The 26,842-nt window shown below is 53.7% G+C and overlaps 14 protein-coding genes across 14 annotated transcripts; 5 read left to right on the plus strand and 9 right to left on the minus strand.

Moving 5' to 3' along the window:
• Positions 1-2: 2 nt before the first annotated feature.
• VC83_01515 (uncharacterized protein) lies at positions 3-905 on the plus strand. The gene is made up of 2 exons (XM_024465190.1): positions 3-413; positions 466-905. The coding sequence occupies exons 1-2, from the start codon at positions 38-40 to the stop codon at positions 837-839; spliced, it is 750 nt and encodes a 249-aa protein (XP_024327052.1). The 5' UTR covers positions 3-37; the 3' UTR covers positions 840-905.
• A 39-nt stretch (positions 906-944) lies between these two features.
• Positions 945-2,180, minus strand: VC83_01516 (uncharacterized protein; the record flags this gene model as incomplete). The annotated part of the gene is made up of 1 exon (XM_024465191.1): positions 945-2,180. One exon carries the CDS (start codon positions 2,178-2,180, stop codon positions 945-947), a length of 1,236 nt encoding a protein of 411 aa, XP_024327053.1.
• Positions 2,181-2,342: 162 nt separating this feature from the next.
• Positions 2,343-4,029, plus strand: VC83_01517 (uncharacterized protein; the record flags this gene model as incomplete). The annotated part of the gene is made up of 2 exons (XM_024465192.1): positions 2,343-3,018; positions 3,080-4,029. The coding sequence occupies 2 exons, from the start codon at positions 2,343-2,345 to the stop codon at positions 3,880-3,882; spliced, it is 1,479 nt and encodes a 492-aa protein (XP_024327054.1). The 3' UTR covers positions 3,883-4,029.
• Positions 4,030-4,489: 460 nt separating this feature from the next.
• VC83_01518 (uncharacterized protein) lies at positions 4,490-4,974 on the minus strand (the record flags this gene model as incomplete). Its single annotated transcript, XM_024465193.1, has 3 exons — positions 4,490-4,693; positions 4,768-4,810; positions 4,928-4,974. The coding sequence occupies 3 exons, from the start codon at positions 4,972-4,974 to the stop codon at positions 4,490-4,492; spliced, it is 294 nt and encodes a 97-aa protein (XP_024327055.1).
• Positions 4,975-6,281: 1,307 nt separating this feature from the next.
• Positions 6,282-6,992, plus strand: VC83_01519 (uncharacterized protein; the record flags this gene model as incomplete). Its single annotated transcript, XM_024465194.1, has 1 exon — positions 6,282-6,992. One exon carries the CDS (start codon positions 6,282-6,284, stop codon positions 6,990-6,992), a length of 711 nt encoding a protein of 236 aa, XP_024327056.1.
• A 524-nt stretch (positions 6,993-7,516) lies between these two features.
• On the plus strand, positions 7,517-8,479 carry FMN1 (riboflavin kinase). The gene is made up of 3 exons (XM_024465195.1): positions 7,517-7,781; positions 7,853-8,107; positions 8,190-8,479. The coding sequence occupies exons 1-3, from the start codon at positions 7,659-7,661 to the stop codon at positions 8,403-8,405; spliced, it is 594 nt and encodes a 197-aa protein (XP_024327262.1). The 5' UTR covers positions 7,517-7,658; the 3' UTR covers positions 8,406-8,479.
• Positions 8,480-8,862: 383 nt separating this feature from the next.
• Positions 8,863-11,467, minus strand: ERT1 (Transcriptional regulator of nonfermentable carbon utilization; the record flags this gene model as incomplete). The annotated part of the gene is made up of 3 exons (XM_024465196.1): positions 8,863-9,271; positions 9,327-11,095; positions 11,224-11,467. 3 exons carry the CDS (start codon positions 11,465-11,467, stop codon positions 9,254-9,256), a joined length of 2,031 nt encoding a protein of 676 aa, XP_024327261.1. The 3' UTR covers positions 8,863-9,253.
• Positions 11,468-12,014: 547 nt separating this feature from the next.
• VC83_01522 (uncharacterized protein) lies at positions 12,015-14,152 on the minus strand (the record flags this gene model as incomplete). The annotated part of the gene is made up of 2 exons (XM_024465197.1): positions 13,634-14,152; positions 12,015-12,761 (listed from the first exon to the last, which is right to left on the minus strand). Exons 1-2 carry the CDS (start codon positions 13,724-13,726, stop codon positions 12,015-12,017), a joined length of 840 nt encoding a protein of 279 aa, XP_024327264.1. The 5' UTR covers positions 13,727-14,152.
• Positions 14,153-14,722: 570 nt separating this feature from the next.
• PEP1_1 (Type I transmembrane sorting receptor) lies at positions 14,723-17,027 on the minus strand. The gene is made up of 4 exons (XM_024465198.1): positions 15,954-17,027; positions 15,621-15,901; positions 15,305-15,553; positions 14,723-15,253 (listed from the first exon to the last, which is right to left on the minus strand). The coding sequence occupies exons 1-4, from the start codon at positions 16,295-16,297 to the stop codon at positions 14,913-14,915; spliced, it is 1,215 nt and encodes a 404-aa protein (XP_024327263.1). The 5' UTR covers positions 16,298-17,027; the 3' UTR covers positions 14,723-14,912.
• Positions 17,028-17,397: 370 nt separating this feature from the next.
• VC83_01524 (uncharacterized protein) lies at positions 17,398-19,249 on the minus strand (the record flags this gene model as incomplete). Its single annotated transcript, XM_024465199.1, has 1 exon — positions 17,398-19,249. One exon carries the CDS (start codon positions 19,247-19,249, stop codon positions 18,533-18,535), a length of 717 nt encoding a protein of 238 aa, XP_024327258.1. The 3' UTR covers positions 17,398-18,532.
• A 409-nt stretch (positions 19,250-19,658) lies between these two features.
• VC83_01525 (uncharacterized protein) lies at positions 19,659-20,102 on the minus strand (the record flags this gene model as incomplete). Its single annotated transcript, XM_024465200.1, has 1 exon — positions 19,659-20,102. The coding sequence occupies one exon, from the start codon at positions 20,100-20,102 to the stop codon at positions 19,659-19,661; it is 444 nt and encodes a 147-aa protein (XP_024327257.1).
• Positions 20,103-21,047: 945 nt separating this feature from the next.
• On the minus strand, positions 21,048-21,422 carry VC83_01526 (uncharacterized protein; the record flags this gene model as incomplete). Its single annotated transcript, XM_024465201.1, has 1 exon — positions 21,048-21,422. One exon carries the CDS (start codon positions 21,420-21,422, stop codon positions 21,048-21,050), a length of 375 nt encoding a protein of 124 aa, XP_024327260.1.
• Positions 21,423-24,385: 2,963 nt separating this feature from the next.
• On the plus strand, positions 24,386-25,061 carry VC83_01527 (uncharacterized protein; the record flags this gene model as incomplete). Its single annotated transcript, XM_024465202.1, has 3 exons — positions 24,386-24,434; positions 24,556-24,606; positions 24,674-25,061. The coding sequence occupies 3 exons, from the start codon at positions 24,386-24,388 to the stop codon at positions 24,877-24,879; spliced, it is 306 nt and encodes a 101-aa protein (XP_024327259.1). The 3' UTR covers positions 24,880-25,061.
• A 158-nt stretch (positions 25,062-25,219) lies between these two features.
• Positions 25,220-25,957, minus strand: VC83_01528 (uncharacterized protein; the record flags this gene model as incomplete). Its single annotated transcript, XM_024465203.1, has 1 exon — positions 25,220-25,957. The coding sequence occupies one exon, from the start codon at positions 25,955-25,957 to the stop codon at positions 25,220-25,222; it is 738 nt and encodes a 245-aa protein (XP_024327256.1).
• Between the last annotated feature and the right edge of the window lie 885 nt (positions 25,958-26,842).

Raw genomic sequence — 26,842 nt, forward strand, 5'->3', positions numbered from 1 at the left:
CAAGAGCAGCAATTGTCTCCACAAAGCAGCTGCCGCCATGCTCTCAACAAGTCGAGGGGCAGCCTTAAGGGCGATCAGCTCCAGCCCATCCATAACCATCCCCACCTTCCTCGTCCCGGCCTTCCAATCCTCAGCCAGAGCCTTCTCTGCGACCACCTCGACACAGTCGCAAATCGGCAGAGCACCCCTATCGATTCCTTCCGAGGTCAACTTCTCTGTCATTTACCCTACTGCGCCGAAGAATGCGCGCCCGTCGCCGGAGCAGCTAAGGCCGACCGTCAAGGTCGAGGGCCCGCTTGGGTCGCTGTCGATGACAATTCCGCCGTTTGTCCATATCGAGCATGATACCGTTACGAAGAAGGCATTTGTCACTGTCGAGGACAGGGAGGTTCGCAAGCAGAGGGAGATGTGGGGTGTGCTATAATTGAACCCGGTTGAGGGCGCAGTGCTTACATTGATATCCAGGCACCACGAGAGCTTATCTCCAAAACCACATCCTCGGAGTCTCAGAAGGACACAACGCCATTCTCCGCCTGGTCGGAGTCGGTTACAGAGCCTCAGTCGGAGATACTGCCACCACCAAGCAGCCAGAATATGAAGGCCAGAAGTTCGTGGCCCTGAAGGTGGGCTACTCACATCCTATCGAGTTGCCAGTGCCGAAGGGCATGACGGCCAGCACACCGCAGCCAACGAGAATATTGCTGGAGGGCCCGGAGAAGGAAGTGGTTCTGCAGTTTGCTGCGGAAATCCGCCAGTGGAGGAAGCCTGAGCCATACAAGGGGAAGGGAATTTTCGTCAACGGTGAGACGATCAGGTTGAAGGCCAAGAAGATCAAATAGACGATTCGTCCATGTATTATATTGCTCTTATATTGTCATAGAATTGGAGGGTCCCAAGCGGATAGTTATACGATATGTAGAATCTATTTCAATTGTTCATATCTGCTATAGGTTTCCCTTCTTGCCAAGGACCTCCTTGACAACCTCAAGGACTCGTGCGTGTAGAGCCTGTGGTGCGGCAACGACACCCTTATTCTCAGCCAAAGTTCTACCCTTGCTGAAATCCAGACGTCTGCCTAGTGAATCCGTAACCTGTCCTCCCGCCTCTCGAACAATCAGGTCTCCAGCAGCGTGATCCCAGATCTTCTCTTGGTACGTTGCGCTGGTTGGAAGTCTCAGGTAAATATCCCCAGCGCCACGGGCGATCGAGGCATACTTGGCCTGCGAATCCATCCGCACGCTCGGCTTGCTGATCTGCAGCTTCTGGGCGATCTGAGATTGGTCGTCGTGAGATGAGTGGCCAGCCTCAACACTCTCGCAGAAAGTGGCATCGGTGATGTCCTTCTTCTCGCTCATGCGGATCGGCTGGCTCTTTGCTAGCGCACCGGCAGTGAGGGGTCGGCTGGTCGCACCTTGACCCAGGACACCCGAGAAAAGGACACCCTTGCCCTCCGAGTCTGTCTGATCCTTTCCAGCATCTTGTATCAGAGGTGCGGAGTCGTCGGTGGGCAGGTTCGGGCAGCCCAGAACTCCCACTTTGACATCTCCATCGACCATGAACCCGAGGCAGACGGCGTATTGTCCACCTCTAAGGAAGCCCTTTGTTCCGTCGATTGGGTCCAGTGCCCATATCCTTCCCTTATCACCTCCAGTGCTGTTGCCAGCATCAATGGCGTCGAGCATAGCCTCTACAGTCGGGATCGGCCCACCGATGAGCTTCTCGGCTTCGGCATCGTCTAACCGTGTGCTGTTGACAAGCTCCCAAATCTGGTCCCGTAGCTTGATATCCTCCCTCAACGAGCTCGCCTCCTCCTCTCCTACAACCTGGTCTTCGGGGAAGGCATGCTTGATTGCCTGAATAATAAGAGCTTGGGCGCCGAAGTCGCCAATGGTGACGGGGGATTTGTCGTCCTTGTTGAGGGTTCCCTTCGCCTTCTCGTGGAAGACTTTCTTGGTGAGAATTGCAGCTCTTGTAACAGCAAGCTCGGCGACCAGGCGCTCCTTCTCATATGTGTTTGCCATCTTCGTTGTTGTTGATAGAAGACGTGGAAGTGGGGCAAGGTGAACTGAGAGGAGGGAGATGCGGACTATGATGGCCAGCGTCACGACAAAGAGGGAAAAAATAATAAGTGACCTTGGTAAAAATCTATAAGCGGTTCGACTTGTACTCGAGGACAGCATAAATTCTTCTAACAACGTAAAGGTTTACAATTGAACATAAGGGATCTCTTCCGTCACTTCAAAATAAACTACATCACTAACGACATAGGCGTTCCTTTTTCTGAGGTACTGTAATCCAATACCTTGAATAACGGATAAACCCGCTCCGAACCTCCGACAACAATGACCTTTGACCCCAGTAAAAGCTGGTCTCTCCAAGAAGAGCTCCAGCAGTTGATCACCCAGATCGAAGCAGTTCCCTTTTGGGTTGATGAATCCTCCTCCATCTGGCTCGAAGACACCGCGTCCTTTTGGATCGACGATTCAAACTCCTCCGCCAGCTCGGACGATTCATTTACAGACATGAACAACACAAAGCGCAAGTTCAATGCGCTGCTAAACAGCATCGGCAGCTCGTCCTCCGATCTCACACACACCACCAAACAGGCCCGAACATCCTACGATGGCGCCTTCCCCCGCTCCTCAATCTCCTCGCCCAACCTCTCCACCTCATCCCGTACAGCTGCAGTTGCCAGGATGTCCAAGACTGATTTGAAGTTCGCGGCCGCCAACTCGGCCAAGGCGCGTGGAACCGACGAGCCCGTCACGAAACCATCCTTCCTCCCCGGCGACCGCGAGGACTTCCTCGAGCGTCTTGCTACCTTCCGCAACTTGACGGATTGGATGCCAAAGCCGCCAAAGGTCAACGAGGTTGCGTGGGCAAAGCGCGGCTGGGCGTGCCAGCGCCTCGAGCGCGTGCGCTGTGTTACTTGCTGCGTCGAGATCATGGTCAAGCTAAACAAGCAGGAGGATGAGAATGGGAAGCTTATCAAGTTTGCCGGGATGGAGAGTGACATTGGTATGCTCACCCTGCCCCCCTCAATACTTGCTAGAAGGCCACAGAAGCTAACAACATGCAGAACAAGCACTAGTAGACAAATACGCCGACCTAATGATAACCTCCCACGACGTCCTCTGCCCCTGGCGCAAACGCGGCTGCGACGAATCCATCTTCAAGCAGCCCATCTACCCCATCACCACCACCTTCCAGGCCCTAAAGTCACGCTACGACTCGCTCCTCCCCATGGCTGCTCTCCTTCCAGCTGAATCCGTATTCCTCCTCCCACCAACCTACGACCTCGACGCTATTATCGCACAACTCCCGCGCTCCTTCCCGGTAAATGCATCATCGGAGGCGCCGCTGAACCGCGTCGCTCTCCTACTTGCCCTCTTCGGGTTCACCGCGCGCCCAGCGCATGTCCCGAAACTCGGATCGGCGGACTGCCGTGTCTGTTTCCGCACCGTGGGGCTGTGGCTATACAGGCCTAAGACGAGTAAGCCTGCGGATGGGAGCCCGGGAGTAGAGCGCGCGGCTGCTATGGCGGCGCTTAATCCGCTCGAATGCCATAAGGAGTATTGTCCGTGGGTTAATGCGGGGAGTCAGAATGGGGGTGCAGCGGGAGGAAAGCCGATCTGGGCGATTTTAGGAGAGGCGATTGGGAGGGAGGATAAGGTTCGGAAGCAGGATGAGGCAGGGAAGGGGGACAAGGGTGCCGCGACTGGTGCGGGGGAGACGCATGTTGAGACGGAAGGGGATGCGCGGGATGAGGGGGAGTATGAGAAGTTGAGGGATGAGAAGGATAAGGAGAGGTGGGCGAGGCTGAGGAAGGTGAAGAGCTTGTTTGAGGGGAAGGGGAAGAAGTTTTCGAAGACGAAGCATTGAAGTGGGGTTATTTGGCGTGTTTGGGGCTGCATTTTCCAATGGCTGGCTGGAGCTGAGAGAGGGATATATTATGGAGCGTGGCGAGGAGTTTGTAAGGATAGATACCCAAGTACTGTATAATGAATTCTCAATGGCAAGCATGTTATCCTACGCAATCCTGTTCTTATTATTCCTGACATTCACACTCATCAAACGAGACAAAGACAGCAATAATTGAGTGTAGTGATATTCATATTTTCTTCCCCCCCCCCCCCGATACCTACCTCCCACCCATCCAGCCCTCAGATCCCATAAAGATCATGGTATATACCTCATATCTATCTAATCATAACAAATCTTCGCCATAGCCAGGCCCCTCCCGGGTCACCGGCCCACAAAATCCGCTCATATATTCCCAAAACGCCAGCCGATATGCTCGCTATACAACAAAAACAAACGCTTCATCCAATGCCATCCCAGTATCCATCCCATTGTAGTATCCCATTTCCCATCTGCACCTTGACAATTCAAACTGTTTCGAAGCCTCTGTTTTTGTGAGGCTTGGAGCGGGTGCCGTTCTCGTCGCTCATGCATCGTTTCCATCGTCCCTGTAGCTCCGGCGAGTAGATCAGTCGTCATCGACGAGGGAGTCGCTGCCGCTTGAGCTGGAGCCGTTGCCGCCGGCTGCGTGGATGAGGCGGTGGATGCCGTAGGCGAGGGCGGTGATGATGATGAAGAGGATGATGATGATCACGGCGATGGTGACGTTTTGTTGCATGGTTGCGGTTGTGTGTGTGTGTGGTTGGGAGACTGAGAGTGTGGATTGATATAGCTGTAGGAAGGTATGTTAGTGAATGACTCTTTGAAAGGCGGAGTTGGGATGAGGTGGTGAGCTTGGAGACGTACTGGTTGGTATCCACAGTGCAACTGCGTGTAAGTGATACTCTCACTCGGTAGGTTAAGCAGTAGCAAGTAGTATAGTAATAGCGACAATAATAACAATATCAGACTCTTAATTCAATCCGTAAACCAGAAGTAAATTGGAGTAGATTCTTGACAGTTTTACCCAGCTGTGGTCCCCCAAGCAACCTTTTGTACGCTGGTGGTTGCCATAATGATGTGGCAGGGGCGAGGACTCGGTTCGCTGGGAAACGGAGGAGGCTGACACGCGAGGCTGGGATGTGGGGGTTGGCCCGGCGCTGGTGGTTGGTGGGCGGGCGCTAATTTGGTTAGTGGAATTTCACTACGCGGTGGGCGCAAGCGAGTTGCATCGCGAAAGCGAGTTGCATCGCCCCAGATTTCTCAACCACCCAATTTGTATTGCAATTGAACCTTGAACAATGCCACCACCTGCAACCCACGAATACGAAGAGGCTATAGCCCAGGCAATTGCCTGGGCTACTGCCAATCCTGACGAGAATGACGATATGCACAGGACAGGCCTCGGGCTACGAAACAGATGGTCTTTGCGATAATCGAATACCTAAAGGATCTAGAAGGCAGACCGCGACCGTCCTGGCGATGGTTTCAAAACTACATAAAAACAACCCCGGGTTTTCTTCATACACTAAAAACAAAGCCAATTGCACGAAACCGAGTCGGTGCACAAGATGTTAAGGATGTACAGGATTGGTTCAAGAATTGGATGACTTGGTGCGAAGCCCATGATATTCAGCCTGGTGATATTATCAATTTTGATGAAGCTGGGTTTCAAATTGGAGTAGCTTCTGGAGAAGATATTCTTGTCCCTACCTGGATAGTAGATGTATGTATATTCCAGTTATAATATAAAATATAGTATAGCCAATAAACTATAGCCATTGTATACACCTAGCCCTGAAAATCGACGTTCTATTACCGTTATAGAATCGATTATTGCAAATGGAACAACTATTCCTCCTGTTCTAATTGTACAAGGTGTGAATCATATGACGAATTGGTATACCTTATTAGACGGAAATACAAGGGTATTAATGTCTGATTCCGGATATATCAACTCCCAATTAGCTCTTGAATATCTTGATCACTTGATTCTTCATATACAAGCTGGGGCAAACACACGTCCTAGGGTTCTATTAATGGATCAACACGGTAGTCATATGACCCCGGAGTTTATTATTAAAGCTACAGAAGCTAATATACACCCGTTTCCTTTTCCTAGCCACTTGACGCATGTTCTTCAACCTCTTGATGTCGGTGTTTTTCAGCCATATAAACACTGGCACCGGAAGGCTGTACAAGATGCAACCCGGCGTCTAGATATTGAATATACAGTTTCATCGTTCTTCCGGGACTTAACGGAAATCAGGGAAAAGACTATGAAAAAAGAGACTATTCAAGGTGCCTTCCGAAAGTCTGGGATCTGGCCAATTAATTGCCAGAAAGCGCTTAAGAAAATGAGGACGTATATGGTACCAGCGATGGCAATGGCAATGGCGACAGCGATTGAATTACCCTGTCCTCAAACACCAGTAAGAGGTGTTCAAGCTGAGAGATCTCTTCAAGAAATAGCATCAAAAATCTCAGAGAAGATTGATATATTTAGTAGTCCTACACGCCGGAAAATCGACTCTACAATACGAGGGGTCCAGAACGTCCTTCTGACTGCAGAAGTCCGGGACCGGCAGTACGAAGACCTTCATAATAGGGTTCAAAATCAACAGAAGTCTAGGATTCGAGGGAATCGGAAGGTCTTACAAAAAGGAGGGGTCCTTACAGGAACTCAGGCACGACAGACCCAGGAAAACAAGCGTGAAAAGGAGCAGGTTGATAGGATCAAAAGACGACAATATCTTATACAAATTACAACAAATAAGATTAAGAAGAAGTATCATATCCAAGGGGTTGCTGCACGGAAATCAGAGAAGGAACGTCAAAGGACAATTCTAAACTTCAAATGGAGGAAAGAAGCTATTCCTATTGAGCTATTCAATCCAATCCCGGACCCAGAAAAGCTTATAACCGATAAAGAGATTGATATACAGGTTAAGGAAGCTCTTATATCCCTCCCAGAATTTAATGGGGTCTCATTTGAATACGAGGAACTAGGTGCAATTGGTGTCATTGATCCAGGACTTCAGGAATTTACGTCGCAACAGGATTTCATATCATTCGAAGGCACAAATATGTAGGGCCGTGATTCAATTGCGTCAGAAGACGAAGAAGATGAAGATTCAATTCAAGATGCGTTTTCATACTTGTAGTGGTAAAATATTTCCCATAGTCTACGATTCAATTGCAATACAAATTGGGTGGTTGAGAAATCTGGGGCGATGCAACTCGCTTGCGCCCGCCGCCTAGCGGTGGGTTATTCGACCCACGATTATGTTAACTACCCCACCTCACCTCCAGCTCCCCAGTTCCAAAGCTCTCCTCCTATCTCCTCCTATACCCCCTCCCTACCGCAACACCCCAATACCTCCTCCTTTACCCCCCCTCCTACCGCAACACCCCAATACCTCCTCCTATACCCCCCCTCCTACCGCAACACCCCAATACCTCCTCCTATACCCCCCTCCTACCGCAACACCCCAATACCTCCTCCTATACCCCCCCTCCTACCGCAACACCCCAATACCTCCTCCTATACCCCCCTCCTACCGCAACACCCCAATACCTCCTCCTATACCCCCCTCCTACCGCAACACCCCAATACCTCCTCCTATACCCCCTCCCTACCGCAACACCCCAATACCTCCTCCTATACCCCCCCCTCCTACCGCAACACCCCAATACCTCCTCCTATACCCCCCCTCCTACCGCAACACCCCAATACCTCCTCCCAAACACCCACAAAAATGCCACCCGCAATCAAAGAACCCCGCGCCACCATCATCGGCCCCGCCTCCGGCCCCGAAGCACCCTACCCCCTCCGCCTGCGCGGCGCGGTTGAGAAGGGTTTTGGGAGGGGTTCTAAACAAGTCCGTCCCCCCCTCTCCCTCCTTTCCCTCCCTCCCCTCCCCGAATCCAACCACCCCCCTAACCCCCCAAGCTCGGCATCCCAACCGCCAACCTCCCCGTCACCTCCGCGCCCTGGATCTCCACCGCCGACTCAGGCGTCTACTTCGGGTGGGCCTCCCTCCGACTCTCCTCCTCGCACCCTTCGCACCCCGCGAACGACAAGGATGCCGATGAAGACGCTGCGGAATTAGTGCCGGAGGAGAGGAGGAAGGAGGGGTGGAGGGTCTTTCCTATGGTGATGTCGATTGGGTATAACCCGTTTTATGGGAATACTTTGCGGTCTGCTGTTTGTCCCCCCTTTTCCCCCTCCCACCCTCATCACCCTTCCTCCTCCATCAGCCCAGCGGTGTATACTGACGCGCAAACAGGAAGTCCACATAATGCACTCCTTCCCCGCCGATTTCTACGGCTCCCAAATGGCCCTGAGCATCCTCGGCTACATCCGCCCGGAATACGATTACGTCGATAAGGAGAGCTTGGTCAAGGATATTAGGGAGGATATGGCGGTTGCGGAGAGGAGTCTGGAGAGGGAGGCGTGGAGGGAGAGGAGGGCGGATGGGTGGTTGTGGGGGGAGGAGGAGTGAGGTGCTGGTTGGTGACGCGGGGGGTGTTTGGGGAGGGAACAGATATAGTTGGCTGGGTGGGATGGGTTATAATCGTTCTAGAATGAATTGATTCCATACACTAACCACCACCCTCTGTCCTCCTCCTATCCTAGTTCTTATCTCTCTCTCGACCTCGACTATCTTGTATTCCCCCGTCCCGTGTCTGTCCACCCGTCCCTCCCAGCTTAGGGAGACTATGCCATATCCCAAACTTTTTAAATACCTTCCACCCCCCTCTTGCCACCCCGTCATAACGAGGGTGGATGTAGTAGAGGGGCGTGAACCTGTTTCCACCCCTCCTAATCCAAGATGCCTAACCCTAATTCCTAATGCCAATTCCAAATGCATGTCGTCTTCTCTCCCACAATGCGGCCACTTCCAATGCATCCTATTACCAAAGAAACAAGAAAACTTTGAAAAAAAAAAAAAAAAAAAAACCCAATGAAAGACAATGCAAAACGCGGCGCAATGCTGGGCCGTGAGAACGGCAGTCGCACCTCTATATATCGCGAATTTGCGAACGCTACGGCCCCCTTCGCGAGGCCACATACTCGCGCACCCGTTCCACGGCGCCGAGGCCGGTCGCGTGCCGCCATGTCATTGTGTCACGGCCCTACCCCATACCCCCACACGCTGCGCGCTGATATATGCTTGGACGCGGCGCTGTGCTGCTGCATCTGTGCAGCTTTTATATGCTGATGGCCGGTGTCGTCGTCAGGTGTGACTATGCAGATTCCCGTTTTCTGAGCGGGCTGGGCCGCGGAGAGTGAGGCGCCGATAGATCGGGGGGTGGGTTGGCGTGGGGGTGATGGTTGTTGTGAGGCGGATTAGATGCATGGGAGGAACTGGGGTGTGTTAGCTTTGCTCTCTGCGTGGGTGTGAGAAAGAGGGGATACTCACGTTCATGACGATCAACATAGGGATATCAAACACATCCCTCTTAACCGTCCAACAATAACTGCAATCCAGCTTCCCATTCTTCTCCAGCCGCCCAATCCCCCACTCCCCATCAATCCTACTAACCCTCTCCCCCAACGGCCTCTCCTCCCTCGGCCCCTCCCCACCTCCCACCGCCCCCCCCCCTCCCTTCGTCTGATACTTCAACAGCTTACACTTCCTCCTCACGCTCCCCCTCGAGTCTCCAAACGCTAGCCGCGCGAAATCCTCGTAGAACTCAACTACGGAATCATCATCCATCAGCTCGGCGAGTAACACATACGACGGCCTACCCGGCTGCACATCCATCGCCGCCGGCCTCGTCATCCTCGGCGTCGCCATCCCGCTGCGCCCGCCCTGCGAACTACCCGCGCTCGCATCCCCCGCGCGTCCGCGGTTGACATTCTCGTTCTTCTCCCTCCCCATCAGGACATTCTTCCCCCACCCCGTGAGCAGACTAAACTCCTTATTCGCCGCCGCCACCTCTCCACTACGCCGACACACGAGCGTAGGCGTCGAGCAATCGCGCATGAAATCCTCGTACTCGAAGAGCGTGCGCTGGAAGCACTTCTCCATGAAGATGAGATCCTCGCGGTTCAGCGTCTTGGTGCAGCTGATGAAACTCGGGCGGATGGAACCGAGCGACTTGGCGATGCGCAGGGTCGCGTTGGCGGAGAAGCGGCGCTGGATGAAGGCCGTGAGGGCGTGGAAGCCGGTGGTGTAGGAGTACGGCTCTGTGACGGAGGAGTAGATGGATGAGGGGTCCCGCCCGCGTTTCGTCGGCGCCATAATGCTCTGGAATTTCGGGACAGGCTTCTGTGGCGCGTCCCCTTGGTTTGTACGCTTAGCAGTCCGCGGCGCCGCGGATTTCGTGAACGAGGTTTTGGGACTCGTGTCGAAGATTAGAGAGGATTGTTGCGGCGACGCGTTGGCGTCTGTGCTGGGACTCGCGTTGCTCATGGGCCCGGTTTCGATGGCAAAGGCGCGCGGGAGGTGGTGCGATGGCGGGAGGTTGTAGACGTTCCCGCTCGAGTCCTGGCGCGTGAGGCTGCCGTAGTCGGAGAGCATGGCGTCGCACTGCTGGGGGTAGAGCTGGTTATACTGCACGGTGGCGTTGTTGTACATGTTTCCCGCGTCGAAGGAGCCGCCGTGGGAGGAGCCCGGTTGGTCTTGTGGCGGGGTCTCGGCGGCGCCGGAGGACATGTGGTTGAGCATGCTAAATTCCATGGCGCCGTAGTGGTTGCCGAAGTTGAGGGAGTCGAGGTCGAAGTTGAAGAGTGCGGGGTTGCTTGGGTCGAAGAGCGCGTTTGCGAAGGGGTTCGTTTCTTGCATCTCGATCTTGGCGGGGGTCATGGAGTTGCCTAGACCCCGCAGCTGCTGGTTTCCTGCGAAGCTGGGGGATAGAGGCGATGGGTTCGTCATGAACGGCATCGTGTCTGGCATCGGAGGCGCCATTTGAGGGTGCCGGATCTGCTGGAATGGCATAGTGTACGTCGGCGATGTGCTGACCTGCGGGAAGAATCCGCCGACTCCGGGGGAAGAGTCGGACGCCGCGGTAGTTGGCGCCTGGCTCGGTGTTCGTCCATTGCGCCCGGCGTTGTAGTTAGCCCCAAGCACTGGTCGTAGTGCCTCTGGAGGAGCATCGTGAAGGTATTTTGCCTTCTTCCTGACGCCGTCTTGGCACGCATCTGCGAGATTGCGTTTGATACAGCGTTGACACGGTCTCTCGTCGCCTATGGAATGTCAGTGTTCTATCGTCGGAAATCATCTACCCATAATAATAGGCAGCTATCCGAGACAATCAGACTACAAGGAGATTTGACCACACAGACAAAATTATCTAGCACGTGGGAAAACATACCACAAGTAAGATGCGCTCTCTGACATGCAAAACATGCCCTCCTCGCCTTCTTCCTCCTCGGCCTCAGTGGATCTTTGGGATCCAATTTCGGCTTCTTGGTTTCCCTCCCCTCACTACTGCCATTCTGCCCATCATGCGCCGCGCCCCCCGGCCCTCCCTCATCATGCTCCTCTCTCGCATCATACTCATTCTCAGACGCGACATCAGACGAATCGTCTACAATCTCGCTCTCGTTTCCCGGCATCTTCACGTCTTGTCGCTACAGCGTAGCTATCTTCCCGTCGCCGGGTTATCCAATGTCTTAAATCACACCCCGAATCCCTCTTCCCTCTCTCTGCCCACGCAAAAAAAAAGCGACGTTACACCCCACAACGCAAGGGCAGTCAGTACGTCCACTTTCTCTACCCCCCGTCTCGCGGAGAAAGCGTCGTGCGCCTATCCCCTTCCCGAGCCGTCTCGTGCCGTGGCAGCAGACAGACCAGCCTACGCGAAAAAAAAAAAAAAAAAAAAAGTCGGTCCGTCGCACACCGCGCCGTGTATCTGAAGCTCGTGCGCTGTACCCAGCCGGTCCTGGCCCGCGTCCAACACGTTGTCGCGGCCTTTCGCTGTCCGTCTCGCCTCGCCTGGCCCGTGTCGTTCAGACCGGGTTACGCAGCATAAGATGCGCCTCCTCCGTGCGTGCCGGCCACGTCTACAGCTCTCTGCTCGTACAGCTCGCAAGCCCGAACCGTTGCCCTGTGTCCTGTCCTTTCGCAATTCCGCCGTCCTTTTCTCGGTCCTGGTCTCTCTGCTCAGCCTCTCAGATTCCTTGCCCCTGTGCCGTCGCTGGATCCGTCACGCGCGTCGTCCGTCGTCGCTGTCGTGGTGTCGTGGTGTCGTGGTGTCGTGGTGTCGTGGTGTCGTGGTGTCGTGGTGTCGTGGTGTCGTGGTGTCGTGCCGCCGCTGTGCGTTGCTTGCGTCTGCCTGGGTGGCTGGAATGCAGCTACCCGCGTGCAGGCGCGGGGCGTGCCGAGCTGCGCGTGCGCGTGGGGAGTGGTCGGGGATGTGGTGGCGAAGTCAGACGTGCATGCGGGCATCGCATTGGCGAGGCCGAGGGGGTTGTTGGTTGTCTTGTGAGGTCTTCCTGTGTTGCTCGGTATCGGCGTCGGCGTCGGCGTCGGCGGTTGGGAAGGGGAGGGTGGGGGGAGAGCGGGGTTTTGGCAAGCGCTCCTCGGCGATGCGATGCAAGCTGGGGGGGAGTTGGAGTTGGAGGTGGTGGGATTGAGTGGAGAGTGGAGAGTGGAGAGTGAAGTGGAGAGTGGAGAGTGGAGAGTGGAGAGTGATGTGGTTATGGGTGAGGCTGTGGCTGTGGCTGTGGCGGGTAATGTGTAATGTGTAATGTACGAGTAATGGTAGGTAGGCCAATGGAGCAATTGCCGGCGTGGATCGGAGCTAGGAAGAAGGTAGAAATGGGTGGTGGAGGTGGTGGAGGTGGAGGTGGTGGAGGATTTTGGTGTGTGGATTTGTGGTGGTGGTGGGAGTCGAGTAGACTGTGATGGCTGGCTGTGTCAGCTGTGTCAGTTCCTAGGTCAAGACAGATAGATGTTGGGGCGCGCTATTTCTTTCGTGCTTGGGCGAAGGCCGCATGCGAAAAAAAAACAAAAAAGGGCTGAGGGAGGGCTGAAAAGAGACGAAGAGGAAATCAAATCTGTAAAACAGGGCAGGGGATGTTTTTCCTTTTTTTCCCTTTTTTTCCCTTTTTTTCCCTTTTTTTCCCTTTTTCTCCCTTTTTCTCCCTTTTTTTCCTTTTTTTTTTCCTTTTTTGGGGGTTTTTTATATCAGTCGTGGGAGGAACCCCGCACGTTGGAAGAGTATCTGCCTGTGACTGTGAGTGCCTGTGACTGTGACTGTGACTGGGCCTTGATGTTTTGATAATGGGGGAGGAGAGTATATGAGAGAGGGAATATATAAGAGAGAGAGAGAGAGAGAGTATATAAGAGAGAGAGTATATAAAAGAGAGAGTATATAAAAGAGAAGTATATAAAAAGAGAGAGTATATAAAAGAGAGAGAGGGAAAGAGCATATACATACAACATACAGCCAGGGTAGTACATACAAACCAATCCATAACAAATATCATCATCAGTACGCAGCATCTGAACCATTTAATTACGAGAGTACGAGTAGTAGTAGTATGAAGTAATAAGCAGAAAATAGCATCTGCTTCTGCTTCTGCTTCTGCCATACAGAAATACAAAGACGGGATTATGAGATGAGGGGAGATGGATGGATGGATACCTTGGCCTACGACAGAGGTACATAAGCAGGGTTCAAGTCACATGGCTTTTAGCTCTCTCTCCCGCCTAGGATTCTGCAGCGGACAAGTAATTCACGCAACAGCCGAGGATGTCACAATGGAAAGCACAAGTACCCATGTCTCTGCTGCATGTCTCATCTCGAACATCTCCAATATCCCAGACATTTCCAATATCCCAGACATTTCCAATATCTCAGACATTTCCATATCTCAGACACCTCCAATATCTCAGACATCTCTCCCCCCCTGTGATATCTTCACCAACCCTCCTGTACCTGTGACCATTCCGTGCCTCCATCCACCAAGTTAACTTACCTCTGTCCCATCCCTCAAGCCCAGCCCACACAGACGACGACACAGCTGACGACGACAGGCTGTCATGTACTGTGATGTGCTGTGATGTGCTGTTGGTGGTCGGCCCCAACGATGCCGTGAATGTCTTGCTTGCTAATCTGGCCGCTGACCGTTACACACAGGTTTTGGGCTGCGTGTCCCTGCCGCGCTGAGGGGGGACGGAGGGCGGCGGCGAGACCGAGGAGACTCCTTACCGGTTGGTCTGGGGTTGTTTGTTTACGAGGGGAGTGGGACGGGGACGGGGAGTGGGACGGGGACGGGGACGGGGACGGGTTAAGGGGTCGACCAAAGAACTAGAAAGGTAGGTGCTAGGCAAGTCGTCCGATCTCCTTTCTTCTCCAACCCCACCACCACAGCAACACAAACCAACACACACACACATACATACGCGCACCTGCACCCTCCCGCCTGCGCCTCCGCCACCACCACACCGCACACACAACACCGCAGCACAGCCGCCGCCCACCGCAGAGACCCGGGTCGCGCCAGTGCGAGAGCGGTATCCCGGGGACTGGCTGTTGCACGACAGGAGAGCGAGGGCGTGTGTGATTACGGAGCAGGTAGGGGTGGGTGAGTGGGTGGTGCGAGGATTTATCATCAGTGTGTTGACGATGGGGGAGGGGGGGTGGATATCCACCCCCTCAAACCTGCCCTTGTGTCTCGCCGCCTCCACGGTGCTGCGTCGGAAGCGGGTGCCGGGTCTTGGCTGGGGGGTTTGTTTTACGGTGTTGCTGTCAGATCAGGAATGTCTCATCGCGAAATTGGCTGTGGCATATAAGCGAATTGTCAAATTTTGGAGTGCACGTCGTCTTCCCTTTTTTTTTTAATCATGAATGTTGTATTTACTGAACTGTACTGTATGTAATGTTTATTCTGCGCCGCAGAATAAACCAAGTAGGATACAAAACCCCCCACATCACCTCATCCAATTCAATCCAATCCAACTCAAGCCCCCCAACATATCCCCCGATCGACGAGGTAAGCCAATTCCATAAAGTCAAAAGCCCACCTCCATCAGTCTCTCCCATGCATTCATCCCTTATGCGGTGGCAGCGAAACCGAAGCGGGGTCCGCTGGCATCGAAGACACCGTAGAAGGCGTTGAAGAAGACGTCACCGTAGACGTTCTGCTGGCCGTTACCAGATGACTGGAGAGAACCAAAGCAGTCCGTGTCGCTGTGGCCAGCCGGGCCGAAGTTGAGGTACTTGGCGGGGATGACGGCATCACCGGCATCACCGATGGCGACAGAGAGAGATGGGAGGGTGGCGCTGCAGGGGAAGACGTAACCGCCCTGGTTGTTGTCCAACCTGGAGCCCGGGACGTTATTATAGTAGTTGGTGACCTGCTCGTCACCCATGAGGAGCAGGGTGGTTCCGGTGTCTGGAAAGCATTAGTGGTGAGGCTGGGAGAATGGGCAGAAAAGAAACTTACCAGCAATGGCGGTGTAGCCTGCGGAGCTGAAGGCCTGGGATCCAACCTTGTAGGTGGTGCTGGGGAACTCCCACCAGCCGTTGGTGTTGTCGACAGAGGTGTAGGCAACCTCGCCGGTGTAGCGGCTGGAGTCGATGGCGCCAAAGTCGTAGGCACCGCTTGCCTGCAGGGGAAGGTAGGCCGCGAACAGGGGCTTGTCCAAGCTGGCCTTGGCGTTATCGAAGAAGGTATTCTGCTGGGTTGGCTGGACTGTGGAAACAAATTGTCAGTGAACATCCTTGCGGGCCGGCGCAAACTATAGACAAAGAAAACATACCAGTGTTGATGCTGCTGAATGACAGTCCGAGGAGTCCATCGTTGGCGCCAGCGATGAATTGGGCGGAAGCATCGGTGGCAATCTCAACAGCCTGTCCCTGGACGGTAGTGCCACCAATGGTCACAGTGTCGGTGCCGACGGTACCGGAAGATCCACTGCCATCAACATACTGAATACTCCAGGATGCGCCAGACATCTCCTGCCAGGTAGAGCTCTTGGTAGGGTCAAAGACGTTGTGGTTATTTTTCGAAGTCGCGGGCAGGCTGGTGGAGAAGACCCAGCTAGAAATATGAGCTACTTTTCCCACGTCTCATCCTTGCGCAAACAACTTACAGATCGGCGCTTCCAGTGTCGAAGTCGAGGTTCAAGGTCTGTCCGCCAATGGTGACTTTGCAGATGTACTCGACGTTCTGGGAGTCTGGCTTAGCTGGGACCGTGCCGTCCTGGCGCTTGGCGAGGCCTCCGAGAAGGAGGTTGATGATGCTGTCAGGCTCGGAGGGAGTCAGGCCGTACTTGGCGTAAGCCTTAAGCAAGGCAAGCGTTCCATTGCGCTGGTAGTTGGCGTTGTGAACGGCGGGGACGCTGAAGGACTTCGCGGCGGCAGGGGCGGCGACAGGAGCGGCGGCAACACTCGCAGCGGCGGTGGCGAACAGAGCAAGCTTGCTGGCGGCAACCATTTTGATGGTGGATTGACTTGAGGCTTGGATGGAGATGTGGAGAGAAGACTGGATGAGGGGGTGTCGAAGGGATCTGGAAACGTTCCATCGCGGCCCCTTTATAGATCCCCTCCATTGTCACAATGGTCCATCACAGAGATGATGATGTTGCGCAAAGGTTGACACAAGCTTTGGGCCAAGGAAACATCATGGCGCCGGGCCGCCGATCAACTCTCCGGACGTTGGCTTGGCTAGCAACCTCCCTCATGTGGTAGGCCGGTCTTCGGTCCTTTGTTCTCTAACTGGAAGGTTAATGAACTGCCGACTAAGTTCACGGTAGTTGATAAGTAGTGCCTGACTGTAGCGTCAGAACGTGGGTGTGGCATGTGATATTTGGATCTGCGGTCTTTTGGAGATGACCCGGGTCCACCGGTTCTACTGCGCGTGCGGCCCTGATGGCACCCATGACACAAATCAAATGCGTGGATAGGAGAAGGTTAGGGTTGAGGCTGTGGCGATATTCACACACATCTTCCTAGTGCGAAGAGTGTTGGCCGGCAGAAGACCCAAAGTAGGCAGGTGGATGGTAATAACGATCGGTGGTCGCCAAGGTACACTTTGGACGATGCACGTCTGCGATGCAGCCAGGGTTCAGTCCCCCGCCGGGCCATTATCAGTATCCATAGCATATAGCGTATGGCAGATAAGCCTTAATAGCCTCTTCTATACGGAGCAGTGTGTCTCTGCTCCGTATAGAAGAGGCTATTAAGGCTTATACGGAGCAGTGTGTCTCTGCTCCGTATAGAAGAGGCTATTAAGGCTTATCTGTGTAACAGAATTAAATCTTGTATCGAGAGGATGGGGAAGCTGCTACCCACGGGGAAACGAAATGGCGTGTGGGGGGGAGTTATCTCTCTTGTCGGGATCTACCACAATTTCATCCTTCGGCGCTTTTGTTGGAGATTAAAGGGTAACTCGGAGAAGATCAACTGGACGGGTGATATACGGAGGTAATGTTCAGAAGAACCTATGGACATAACCTCCGTAGAGTAGCCTATACTATGTAAACAATCAAGAAAGGATTAGAGTAGAAATGTTGCTCTCCCACCTATGACGGAGAAGTCTTGCTGGACTCGGGGCGGCAGGCGCGCGTGAGGCGGCCGTACGAGTAGCGCAGTCAGGAACAACCAATACGGACAAACCATTCGCCGGCCCATCACCTCACCATCAGAAGCTAGACAAGGTCCCAGCTGAAGACCGCAAACGACTCCCCATATTCAGACATCTCCCCCGTTCCTCAAATGCATTATCGCCATCACATCATCAACATTTGCACATCCGACTTCCCCTTGTGATGTTGGTCTTGGCCGACGCCACTTCCATGATCTAGCGCAAAGCTCACCGTCAAGGGAAAGCCACATAAAAGCTTCTTTTAGGAATGCCCAGACCCTAGTAAGGGCCATTGATTTGACAGAGACAGAAGAGAACCGCCGAACGTCTTCTTGATGCGCGCCTGTGGATATGAGGGTTGCATCAGACTAACTAGTGGGCGGTGTCAACTACGGAAGAAGAAGGAAGCTCGGTGTACCTGCGCTGGCGCGCCACTACCTGCAACCTGGCTGGCATCAGACGGAATGTTTCGTGTAGAAACTTTGTTGCGGCGTCCTAGTGCCACCTTCCTAAGATGACTGTTCTGTCTATCAACGAGGGCTGTTGTCTACAGTATACGTGCCGTTATCCGGCTCCCATGGTGATATCGCCATTTCTTGTGATATTTCACGCAATCCGAGTCAGCTATGAGGCATGGAATTTCCCTGCTTGAATTCGTATCTTCAACTATACGGCGATGGTCACGGCGAGTTAGCCATGGGTTGCCAATATCTTCAACTTCGAGTAACGCGTGCTTCGATGATGTGCCCATAGTCTAAGGCACGACTATATCAAGCCCAGCATACTCAGTTGAGTCGAAGATGCTCCGCCACCTATAAGAGTCTAGACACGCTTTCAGCTACTGTCTCATAAACAGTCCAGCTGAGGCGCATTACTTATACCTCCCACCATAGAAAGATGGCAATGTTGGTCCTTTAGATAAGAACTGTTCCTCAGCTTCACGGGAAATGGCCAACTCGACCAACGGTCAATTTGTCAATCTCTATATAGAATATAGCTGCTAGTTGAATACATACATCTCCCACGCTGTCATCAGCATCAGCGCCGCTCCTCAGGTCATCACCGCCACGCCTACCATCTTGATAATTAACCTACGCTACAAAACGTCCGGCAGCACGCATCATCAAACGGCGACCCGCACGTCCCATAATCGAAGCTCGCGCACCGATCAACAGCCGTCGACTTTGGCGGTGCTACCGAGGTGTCCCCACAGGTGCCATTGGCGCAGCAAGCCGGCGAGCACGCGTCGCACCCGCTCTCATTGCAGTTACACTTGCCAGTTATGGTGCACACATCAGAACCACACGTGCCGTTGGCGCAGCAAGTCGGCGAGCACGCGTCGCACCCGCTCTCGTTGCAGTTGCATACGTTAGTGACGGTGCAGGTGCTGGTCGGCGGTTTGGTCGTCGTCGTCGAGCCGCCGATGCCTGTCGTAGGCGCCGAGTAGCCACCCGAGCTGGGATCCCTGGGGACCTGGGAGCCGGGCGGGTAGCCGGTCGGGGTGGGCGTGCAATAGTAGCCAGAGAAAATTGTGCCGCCGCAAGCAGTGGTAGCTCCCGCGCATGTTGGTCCGGCCGTGGGCCCTGACGTGAAGCTAATCGTCGTGCCGTCGCCGTTGGCGTCGTCGCGGGCCATCTGCGTGCTCAGGGCGTCGTAGACTGAGTTACTATAGGCATCACCCAGAGTCATGGTCGCCCAAACCTCATCGTGCCAGGTGCCGATGGGTGCCGGCGTCTGCTTGCCAATGACAGTGGTGGACTCGTCCGAGACGCTTATAGAGCAGCCCGAGATGGTCTCGCACATGGAGGCCGACGAGAGCGTCGAGTCGGCTGAGACGTAGTTGTGGTGGTGCAGGCCTCGGCCGTCTGTGTCTCGCACTCGCCCTCCCGCGTCGTGATCTGATTGTCGCGTCCGATGGTGATCTTGAGCCAGTTCGGCAGGTTTCCTTTGATGGTAATGCCAGACGGCCACCTGATCAGGCCGATGGGTGGGGGGTCGGGACCGTATATTCCCGGCGGTAAGACCCAGTGCCAGGCGTTGATATGAAGCTCTCCCCACGAGATGCAGATGAAGAAGAACCACGCGTCGCAAGGCACAACCACGCCATCATCGGTTTGTCGATGCTCGTCGTAATAGGGATGATCTGGCCGTAGACAGGCCAGGTTGCCCATATGGGCAGCGGCGTCGTGGTAGAAGCGGCTTGGCCGGTGCTCTAGGTCGTGACTAGAGAGCAGTCGACGGAGACCATCGCTATGGTGGATGCAAGGAAGGTGACCACCTTAGTAGTTGGGCAGACAAAGTTGAAGGTTAGCGAGCCTGAGCTGGTGCATGTCGTAGCAACGGCAATGGGTGGCGTGGCAAAGATGACGGACGTCTCGGCCGGGCAGGAGATGGTGATGGCCCCAGTCGTGGCTGGGAACGTAAGCGTCGTAACGGTCGCGCCAGACACTATGACGGGGACGTCGATGGGTGTATAGTACGTGGTGGCTTTACCCAGGCCGCTGCTGCCGCCGGTGTCGACGGGCACGGTGCCTGGGTCTGTGTAATCGACGGTGGGCCCGCCGTTCACCTGTGGCCATGGCGGGAGGGTGATAGTGCGTGTTGTCTCGCCTCCGTGGCCGTCGGGCAATGTGACGCCGATGGTCGGGATGTCCATGCTGGGATAGATGGTTATGGGCGTCGGCCCCGCGGCCGTCACATTGACGTTGGAATAGCCGATGCCGTTCGTGACAATGGTGAGAATCGTGATTGTCACTGTGGTCGTGGACGTAACGAAGACTGTGGTCCCAATGCCGCCAATCGTGGTGGTCACAAAGCCGCCGTACTAAAACGACGTTTTGTATTTGCGAGGCGTAATGGTGGTGTCCTGTGCCAGCGAGCTCGTTGGCATGATCAGCATGCAGGGCGGCGACGAGCAGGTCACCGTCGGCGTCTCCCACACTTCTGTACCCACCCATACAATGTCGACGTTATCACCCCAATTGGCTGCATCGACGATGGCAACGGTGAACAAGTTGTAGATGACGACACCAGTGGACCCCTTAACCTCGAGGACGCGCTCCTGGCAGTTTTGAGTGTCTATGCAGTCCTGGTAATAGGCGTTGGAAGAAGCTGTACAGCCCAGCACTGTGGATGGTGACGTCGGTCGAGTCGGTGACCTGCAGTCCCCAGGAGTAGCGGCACTGCTCGTTGTCCGTGTTGGCCGTGATGTTGCACTGGCTGAAGTCCGGGTCGTTGGGAAAGCTTGCGGCCGCGCCAAAAGGCGCCGGCGCCCCGGGAACAGGCTGGTAGTAGGGCGACTCGGTCTGAATGTGGCCCATGTATATGTTCTTGGCCCCGCTGAACAAGTAATTGTACAGCACCGTGTGCTCGGAACTGCTTCCGTAGAACCACGACGGGCCGTGAGACTCGATCAATGTGCCGCGGGCCCCGTAAACGGTAATCTGAGTGATGGTTCAGTCGGGCGCTCGCGTCATTGTCATGATCACCCACCCACGCCCAGACGTTCTCGAAGTAGCCATTCCCCTGAGGCGTCACGTGGAACATTAGCGAGGCGGCGATACACTCAATCTTGGAGCTAAACTTGGGACAGGTAGCAAAGTCAAGATCGCTGCCGAGAGTGCCGCCGACGCGGAGTGCGAGTCCCACATGGCCGCCGCGCCCTGCTCAGACGCCGCCGTGTTCCACCCCATGAGGCGCCACGCACCGAGAAAAGCATCTCGACGATTTCCATAGTGCCGATGTCACCCTTGTTGCCGACCTGCATCATAACCTTGGGGTTGTTCATGTCGCTGAGGTAGAAGCCCGACCCTTGGATCTGCGACCACGAAGAGCCTTGTACGCGCGAGCCTGTGGGAATCAGCACGGTGCCGCCGGATTGTATAGATCCCGGCCGGGAAGTAGGCCACCTGGTCCGCGCCTGCGGCCTTTTGCAGAAAGGAATTGATGCAGGATTGCTGGTCGCCCGTGCCATCATTACCCACCGTCCGTGGTTGCCACGAGGAAGGAGCCGGTGCTAAAGAGCAATCCCGTGTAGTCGAGCAGCCCTTTGGCCTTGGCAGGTGCTGTCACGTCGCCAGTCTCGGTCGAGCCGACTGAGCCATTGTACCGCTTGCCTGTTGCCCACAAGTTGGAACTGCCGGATAGGATCGTGTCGCCGCCATCCACCATGACGGGGCTAACCACGTCCTTAAAGACGATATTGTCTAGCACAATATTGGGCGATGATTTCAGCCCGTTGGTAAGGATGCCGACGGTTGTACCGCTAATGATGGTGTCGATGATGGATACGCTGCCCGTGCCCTAGCCTGTGTCGCCGCCTGTGCCCGAGATGTTAAAGGCGATGGAGCCGCCGCTAGCTTTGATCTGCTGCCAGTTCCAGCCCCAATCCCAAACCATATGCACGGCCGTGTTGCAAGAGTTGAATTGCAGATTACGTGCCGTGTACTGCTGTGAACCCGCGCGCCAGCCGACGTTGCCGCGGTTAAATTTGAGGTCGGAGCAACCCGCGGGTCGAAAGGGAGTGCAGTCGCATTTTGCGTTGCGTTTGGGGTGTAATGCGAGAAGGCCGACTGCACAAGCCCCCATTGTGCAGCTAGCAAAGTTAACAAGAAAATGAGGGGAGCCGTCATGTCACCGTGGAGGCTTGACGGCAGTCTCTGAGATGCGGAAAGGAGCGAGAGGTGAGGAAAAGAACAGATCTAGGGAAGGACATCTTCCCTAATGTCATGAACAGAAATACTAGCCCGTAAAACCCCCTGTATCGCACCTGTATAGAGTAGAGGAGTCGGCATATCCGATCGATTGAAATGCTGACGGTCCATCCTTACACGGTGGACTGCGGGGAGACTAGAAGCCATGTCCCGGCGCGGGAGACACTCGCGTGAGACGGCTGTAGTTATCGTGGTCTAGATTCTGACGTGAGGCGCGGGGTTGGTCTAACGTGAGCCGGGGAGTTAGTCTAATGTGAGGGGAGGTTTTGTAGGATTCTAGCCGGGACGAAACGGGAAGCTGGACTATACAGTGCAGCACCGTTATGATTCCGTAGGGGGTTAGTGCTCAAATTGTAGCAAATGAGATATTGATTTACCACAAGCCGTGCACAGCCCCGTACGGAGATTTATGGGGCCGTACTCTGGATCTGCAACGCGTTAGCGGGAAGGGCCGAGCAGGTGGGGGCGGTAAGTGGATCTTACATGCATAAATGCTTGTATTGTGTTATTACCAGCAAGTAAACCCGATGATCTTCACCAAGCCCGTTATCACCACTATGACCCATCCTGTAGGATTAAACATGCATTTAATATACACTTGAACCTACTAGCCCTACAATCCATCCACGTTACCAATAGTACAATATATTGCAGTAGATAAGTTGCGGAAATTGGCGTGTCGTAACAGTCCTTTCTTCTCAGCTTCATCACGGATGTTACTCCAACCTTGCCACTTTACATGGTTTCGGCTTAATTGCAAGATACACTAATCCCGCCATTTCTTTGTATGACCACGGCTATGGCAGACCAAACTCCCGTCGCTAACTGTGTCTCAATGCAGTGTAACTGTAGTCGGGGACCAAAGTAAGATAAATCATATCTCAGCCAACAACATCCGGATAGCCTTCGTCAAATTTCGAAGGATGTTGCCGAAGTAAGATAAATTATCTCTTGGCTTTCAGTGCACACGAGTGTATTCTCGTATTGCAGCCTCCCGAAAGCATTGGCGCTGACTACCTTAACTGAGTTTCATACAAATTCAGTATGGTGCCTCCAACCGTCGCCAATCGTTGCTAATCCGTAACCACTTAGAATTAGCTTCTATACCCGATGTACATAGCTATAGTTTTACATAGATACAGCTTAGCAAGTAATTATGAGTCAGCACTAACTGCTGTATATATATTTAACAGCTTTACTATGCTACATATGCTAGCTACTATAGGGTATTTACGCCTGCTTCTAAAGATATAACCATTCAAGTCCTGTAAAAATTAGATATGGTGCCTGGAGTGTCGCAACCTTGAGCAGCCACCCTTGCCGTCCCTGGTCACCTTCAATTTTTCCTTAATCGTCACAGTAAGCGGGGAAGGAAACCAATCACCTTGTTGATGTAAAGTGATATAAAGAGGCCTTTATTTCCCCTGCCAGGTTTGCTTACACGATTAATATCTAACGTCCTATGCCGAAGCCCCATCTGGCCCCCATCTAACCCCCAGCATTTCCCTTTCTAATATCAGAGACTTATTGGTTATATTGGAAGGATCGGGAGAAGGTACAATGGCCTGCTCTTAACCAAAGCTAGTGGTGATAATCCAATATTGACGACTATCATTATCGGCAGGTGTCTCTCATGGAATAAACTGCCAGCGCTGAGCTGAGCCTACATGGTCACAAAGTGATCGTCGTTCTGGTACCATGTATGTCAGCAATCCCTAACTGGCAAGGTCCATTTTGCCTTTCAGTAGATGACTACAAGGCCGTGCTTGGTCTCTTAGATGAGAAAATGTAATCCTCACACATGATCAGGCGGCCGTAAGCAAGCAACCTGGTCGGCTCGCCCATCAGGACAACCCATATTCCCATGCCCCAAGAACTTTTGCACTACTTCATTGTCTTGGGCTGTTGCACGCAGCATTACCCTCACGGCCAGCGACTCTTTACCTTAGGTCCTTCCTGAGCTCGCGACGGACAATGGCGAAGCTTCTCTTTCCTCTGGGTCTGGTTACAGCCCTCCTCGTCGTCTTCCGCACCGTCTCGGGCCTGTCTCTTACTGATTTGTTCATAGTCCAGAGTGGGAGTACCGACGGCGGCTGCGATACTCATTTTAACCAGGCTGCGGAAGCTGGCACACCGAAATAACTTTTGGTCGTTAATCGGCTTGACACGTACGACCAAGATATCAAAGTTCGAAGGGCGCTTCAAATCTTCTTCGGCATCCGCAACAATGGAAGGGCTTCGGCGGCTGAGCGGGTTGAAATCGAAGAAGTCGATCGGTACGTGTTAACACCTACGTCTCTTACACGACGTTTATTCTAAATAATGTTGATCTACGTTTATCTGATAAATTGTTAATCCTGGCCCAAAAAGCATCGATTGAACTAACGCCGTGGCCAGGCCAATTCCAACGTGTTAAGGACTTCTTCGACTTTCGACAAATCGGTGGCGGTACCAATGTATCCTCTGAACGGGAACCGCTATTTGTTTTGCGACAGCAATTTTTTGATATGTCAAGCGGAGGACACGCCGGCCCAGGACTGGAACGCCCAGGACATCATAGACGCCAATGGCAACATCGTCACCATAGGAGACGTGCCCGGGTACGCCGAAGCCCTCGCTGAGAATATAACCACTGAAGCCTGGTGGTCCGGCGACCTCACGCCTGTGAACGGATACTATTTCTCGCCCATACATAATACCCAAAATAGCCGTGTATACTGACTCGTCATGGACAGATGATATCGCCGCGTGTATTAACGCTGCCAAAGCCACGAAAAAGCGAAACCCTGAGAACTACATCTTCTTAGTCACTCACTTGTACTAATGTATGGAGAACCAGAAGCCGGTAATCCAGGTACTTCTATAAACACGAACTGGGATTTTGCTGCTTTACAACTTCCACTACTCACAACTCGATCGGCCCTGGATAAACCCTATATTCCGATCATGCTTTATAATTTAAGATATCATTCGTAGGCTAATTAAAAGGTAACCAAGTATATTTAAACTATTTAAACCTATTGTTACTAATGGAGGGACGCAGAATCCCACTCTAACACGCTTATTCCGCCTTAGTCACAATAGGCACCAGTGCACCGCAGTCAAAGAGGGTCAGGCGATCGGGGCCACCGCACATGAGGCTGGAGTCGCCGTGGCAAGGCATCTGGCATTGTTCGTTCAGATCCGGAGCTGGTCCACCGTTGTTGTCAAGGCTGTTCCCGCACCAGCACTCGCCGCCGTACTCGTTACCCGCGTATCTAAAGCCAGCTGCTTTGCAGGCCGCCGTGCAGACATCGGGACCTTGGTTGTTTGGACCGCCTACGACCTGGACGTTGGTGGCCAGGGTGCGCAAGGAGACGGAGTCGGTGTAGCAGCCGAGAGGAGCACAGTCATTGTAGCTCACTGGGGCTGGCAAGGCCGTTGTACAGTCGTATATGTTAATGCCGCCAGCTCCGCCACAGATCTCGCCTGGGGCTCCGTAGCATTGTGTGCTGCATAGAGCCTGGTTCGAGGCAAGGGTCTGTCCACTGTTGATAAACGCGCCGCACCAACACTCGCCCCCATTCTCAACACCGGCGAAGGCAAGGTCGTGGGCGACACAAGCTGCCGTGCAGGCTTCGGGGCTCTGGCCACTAGGGCCGCCAGGGACTTGGGTGTTGATGTCGAGGGCGCGGAATGAGGCAGAATCGGTGTAGCAGCCCAGTGGTTTGCAGTCGTTGACACAGGTGCGGGACTCGATCGGCCCGGCGACGGCGGCAAGAGCTGGCACGGTGGCCGCAAGCATGAGAGTGAGCTTCATAGTGAGGAAGAAGACTTTTAAAGAACTAGGTGGCAGTTATGGAGACGATAGAGGTTCGAGTTGATCGTTTCTGTCAGTTGGGAGGGGAAGAGATGCCTTCGTCCTTCACAAAGGAGGGACTTATATACGCTGTATACGGCAGATTACTGGTACAACGACTGAAGGGACTCAGCCCTGAGACGGAACGCTTCGTACATGCATACTCGTACTAACAGAGACAAAATCGCATCCTGTGGTTCAATAGTAAGATTTTTTCAATCCAATCTTTCCAATCTTCAATAGCATGGTGACGTGGGTTCGACCACCCAAGGCGGGACAAAAGAAGCCCTCGGCGTTTACTAATGGACTCACCGCCAGGGTGGGACCTCAAAAGGGGTCATTCTGGAAATCAATATTTCGGGAAACACTGATAGCTTTTGTGGCCGAGGCCATTTAGGGAAGTGGGTGGTCTGTGCTAGCCAGCCACCAAACCTGAGCATTTTCAATAAACCCACAGTGGCGGTGGACGACGTCTTCTGTCAGCCTAAGGAGGAACACGTGGATGGTTTAGCACAAGGATGGAATACTACGTCAGCCGCAACTAATTAAGCCTTCTCCGCACGTTAAGCATTTGCGATAGGTCGCACGGGATGCAGCCAGAGAGCTGGACAGGACTGTACAGGGCTGTACACCACAACATTCGAAAACCAAGTGGGGGTTGTAGGGGTCACTTATCTTCCATGACATTGTTATCGCGTGGGGCTTCTTAGGGCCTTGCGTGGGAATTATAGAGGTCATAGGGGCAAGGGCCACGTGACCTGACCCGTTAGAGGCTACAGTTATGAGTCACGCATAAGTCACGCATAAGTTATAAGAGGTCACGAGGCTAGGACCATATGACCGATC

Source organism: Pseudogymnoascus destructans, assembly GCF_001641265.1.
Source record: "Pseudogymnoascus destructans isolate 20631-21 unplaced genomic scaffold scaffold_3, whole genome shotgun sequence".
Taxonomy (NCBI): Eukaryota; Fungi; Ascomycota; class Leotiomycetes; order Thelebolales; family Thelebolaceae; genus Pseudogymnoascus; species Pseudogymnoascus destructans.

Bases quoted from the DNA above. Each gene is read 5' to 3' on its own strand.
- VC83_01515 (XM_024465190.1), top strand. From the start codon at position 38: ATGCTCTCAACAAGTCGAGGGGCAGCCTTAAGGGCGATCAGCTCCAGC. The intron at 414-465 runs GTGTGCTATAAT...ATTGATATCCAG, and splicing joins CAAGCAGAGGGAGATGTGGG to GCACCACGAGAGCTTATCTC.
- FMN1 (XM_024465195.1), top strand. From the start codon at position 7,659: ATGCCACCCGCAATCAAAGAACCCCGCGCCACCATCATCGGCCCCGCC. The intron at 7,782-7,852 runs GTCCGTCCCCCC...TAACCCCCCAAG, and splicing joins TTGGGAGGGGTTCTAAACAA to CTCGGCATCCCAACCGCCAA. The intron at 8,108-8,189 runs GTTTGTCCCCCC...ACGCGCAAACAG, and splicing joins GGAATACTTTGCGGTCTGCT to GAAGTCCACATAATGCACTC.
- PEP1_1 (XM_024465198.1), bottom strand. From the start codon at position 16,297: ATGGTTGCCGCCAGCAAGCTTGCTCTGTTCGCCACCGCCGCTGCGAGT. The intron at 15,902-15,953 runs GTAAGTTGTTTG...TCATATTTCTAG, and splicing joins GACACTGGAAGCGCCGATCT to CTGGGTCTTCTCCACCAGCC. The intron at 15,254-15,304 runs GTAAGTTTCTTT...AATGCTTTCCAG, and splicing joins AGGCTACACCGCCATTGCTG to ACACCGGAACCACCCTGCTC.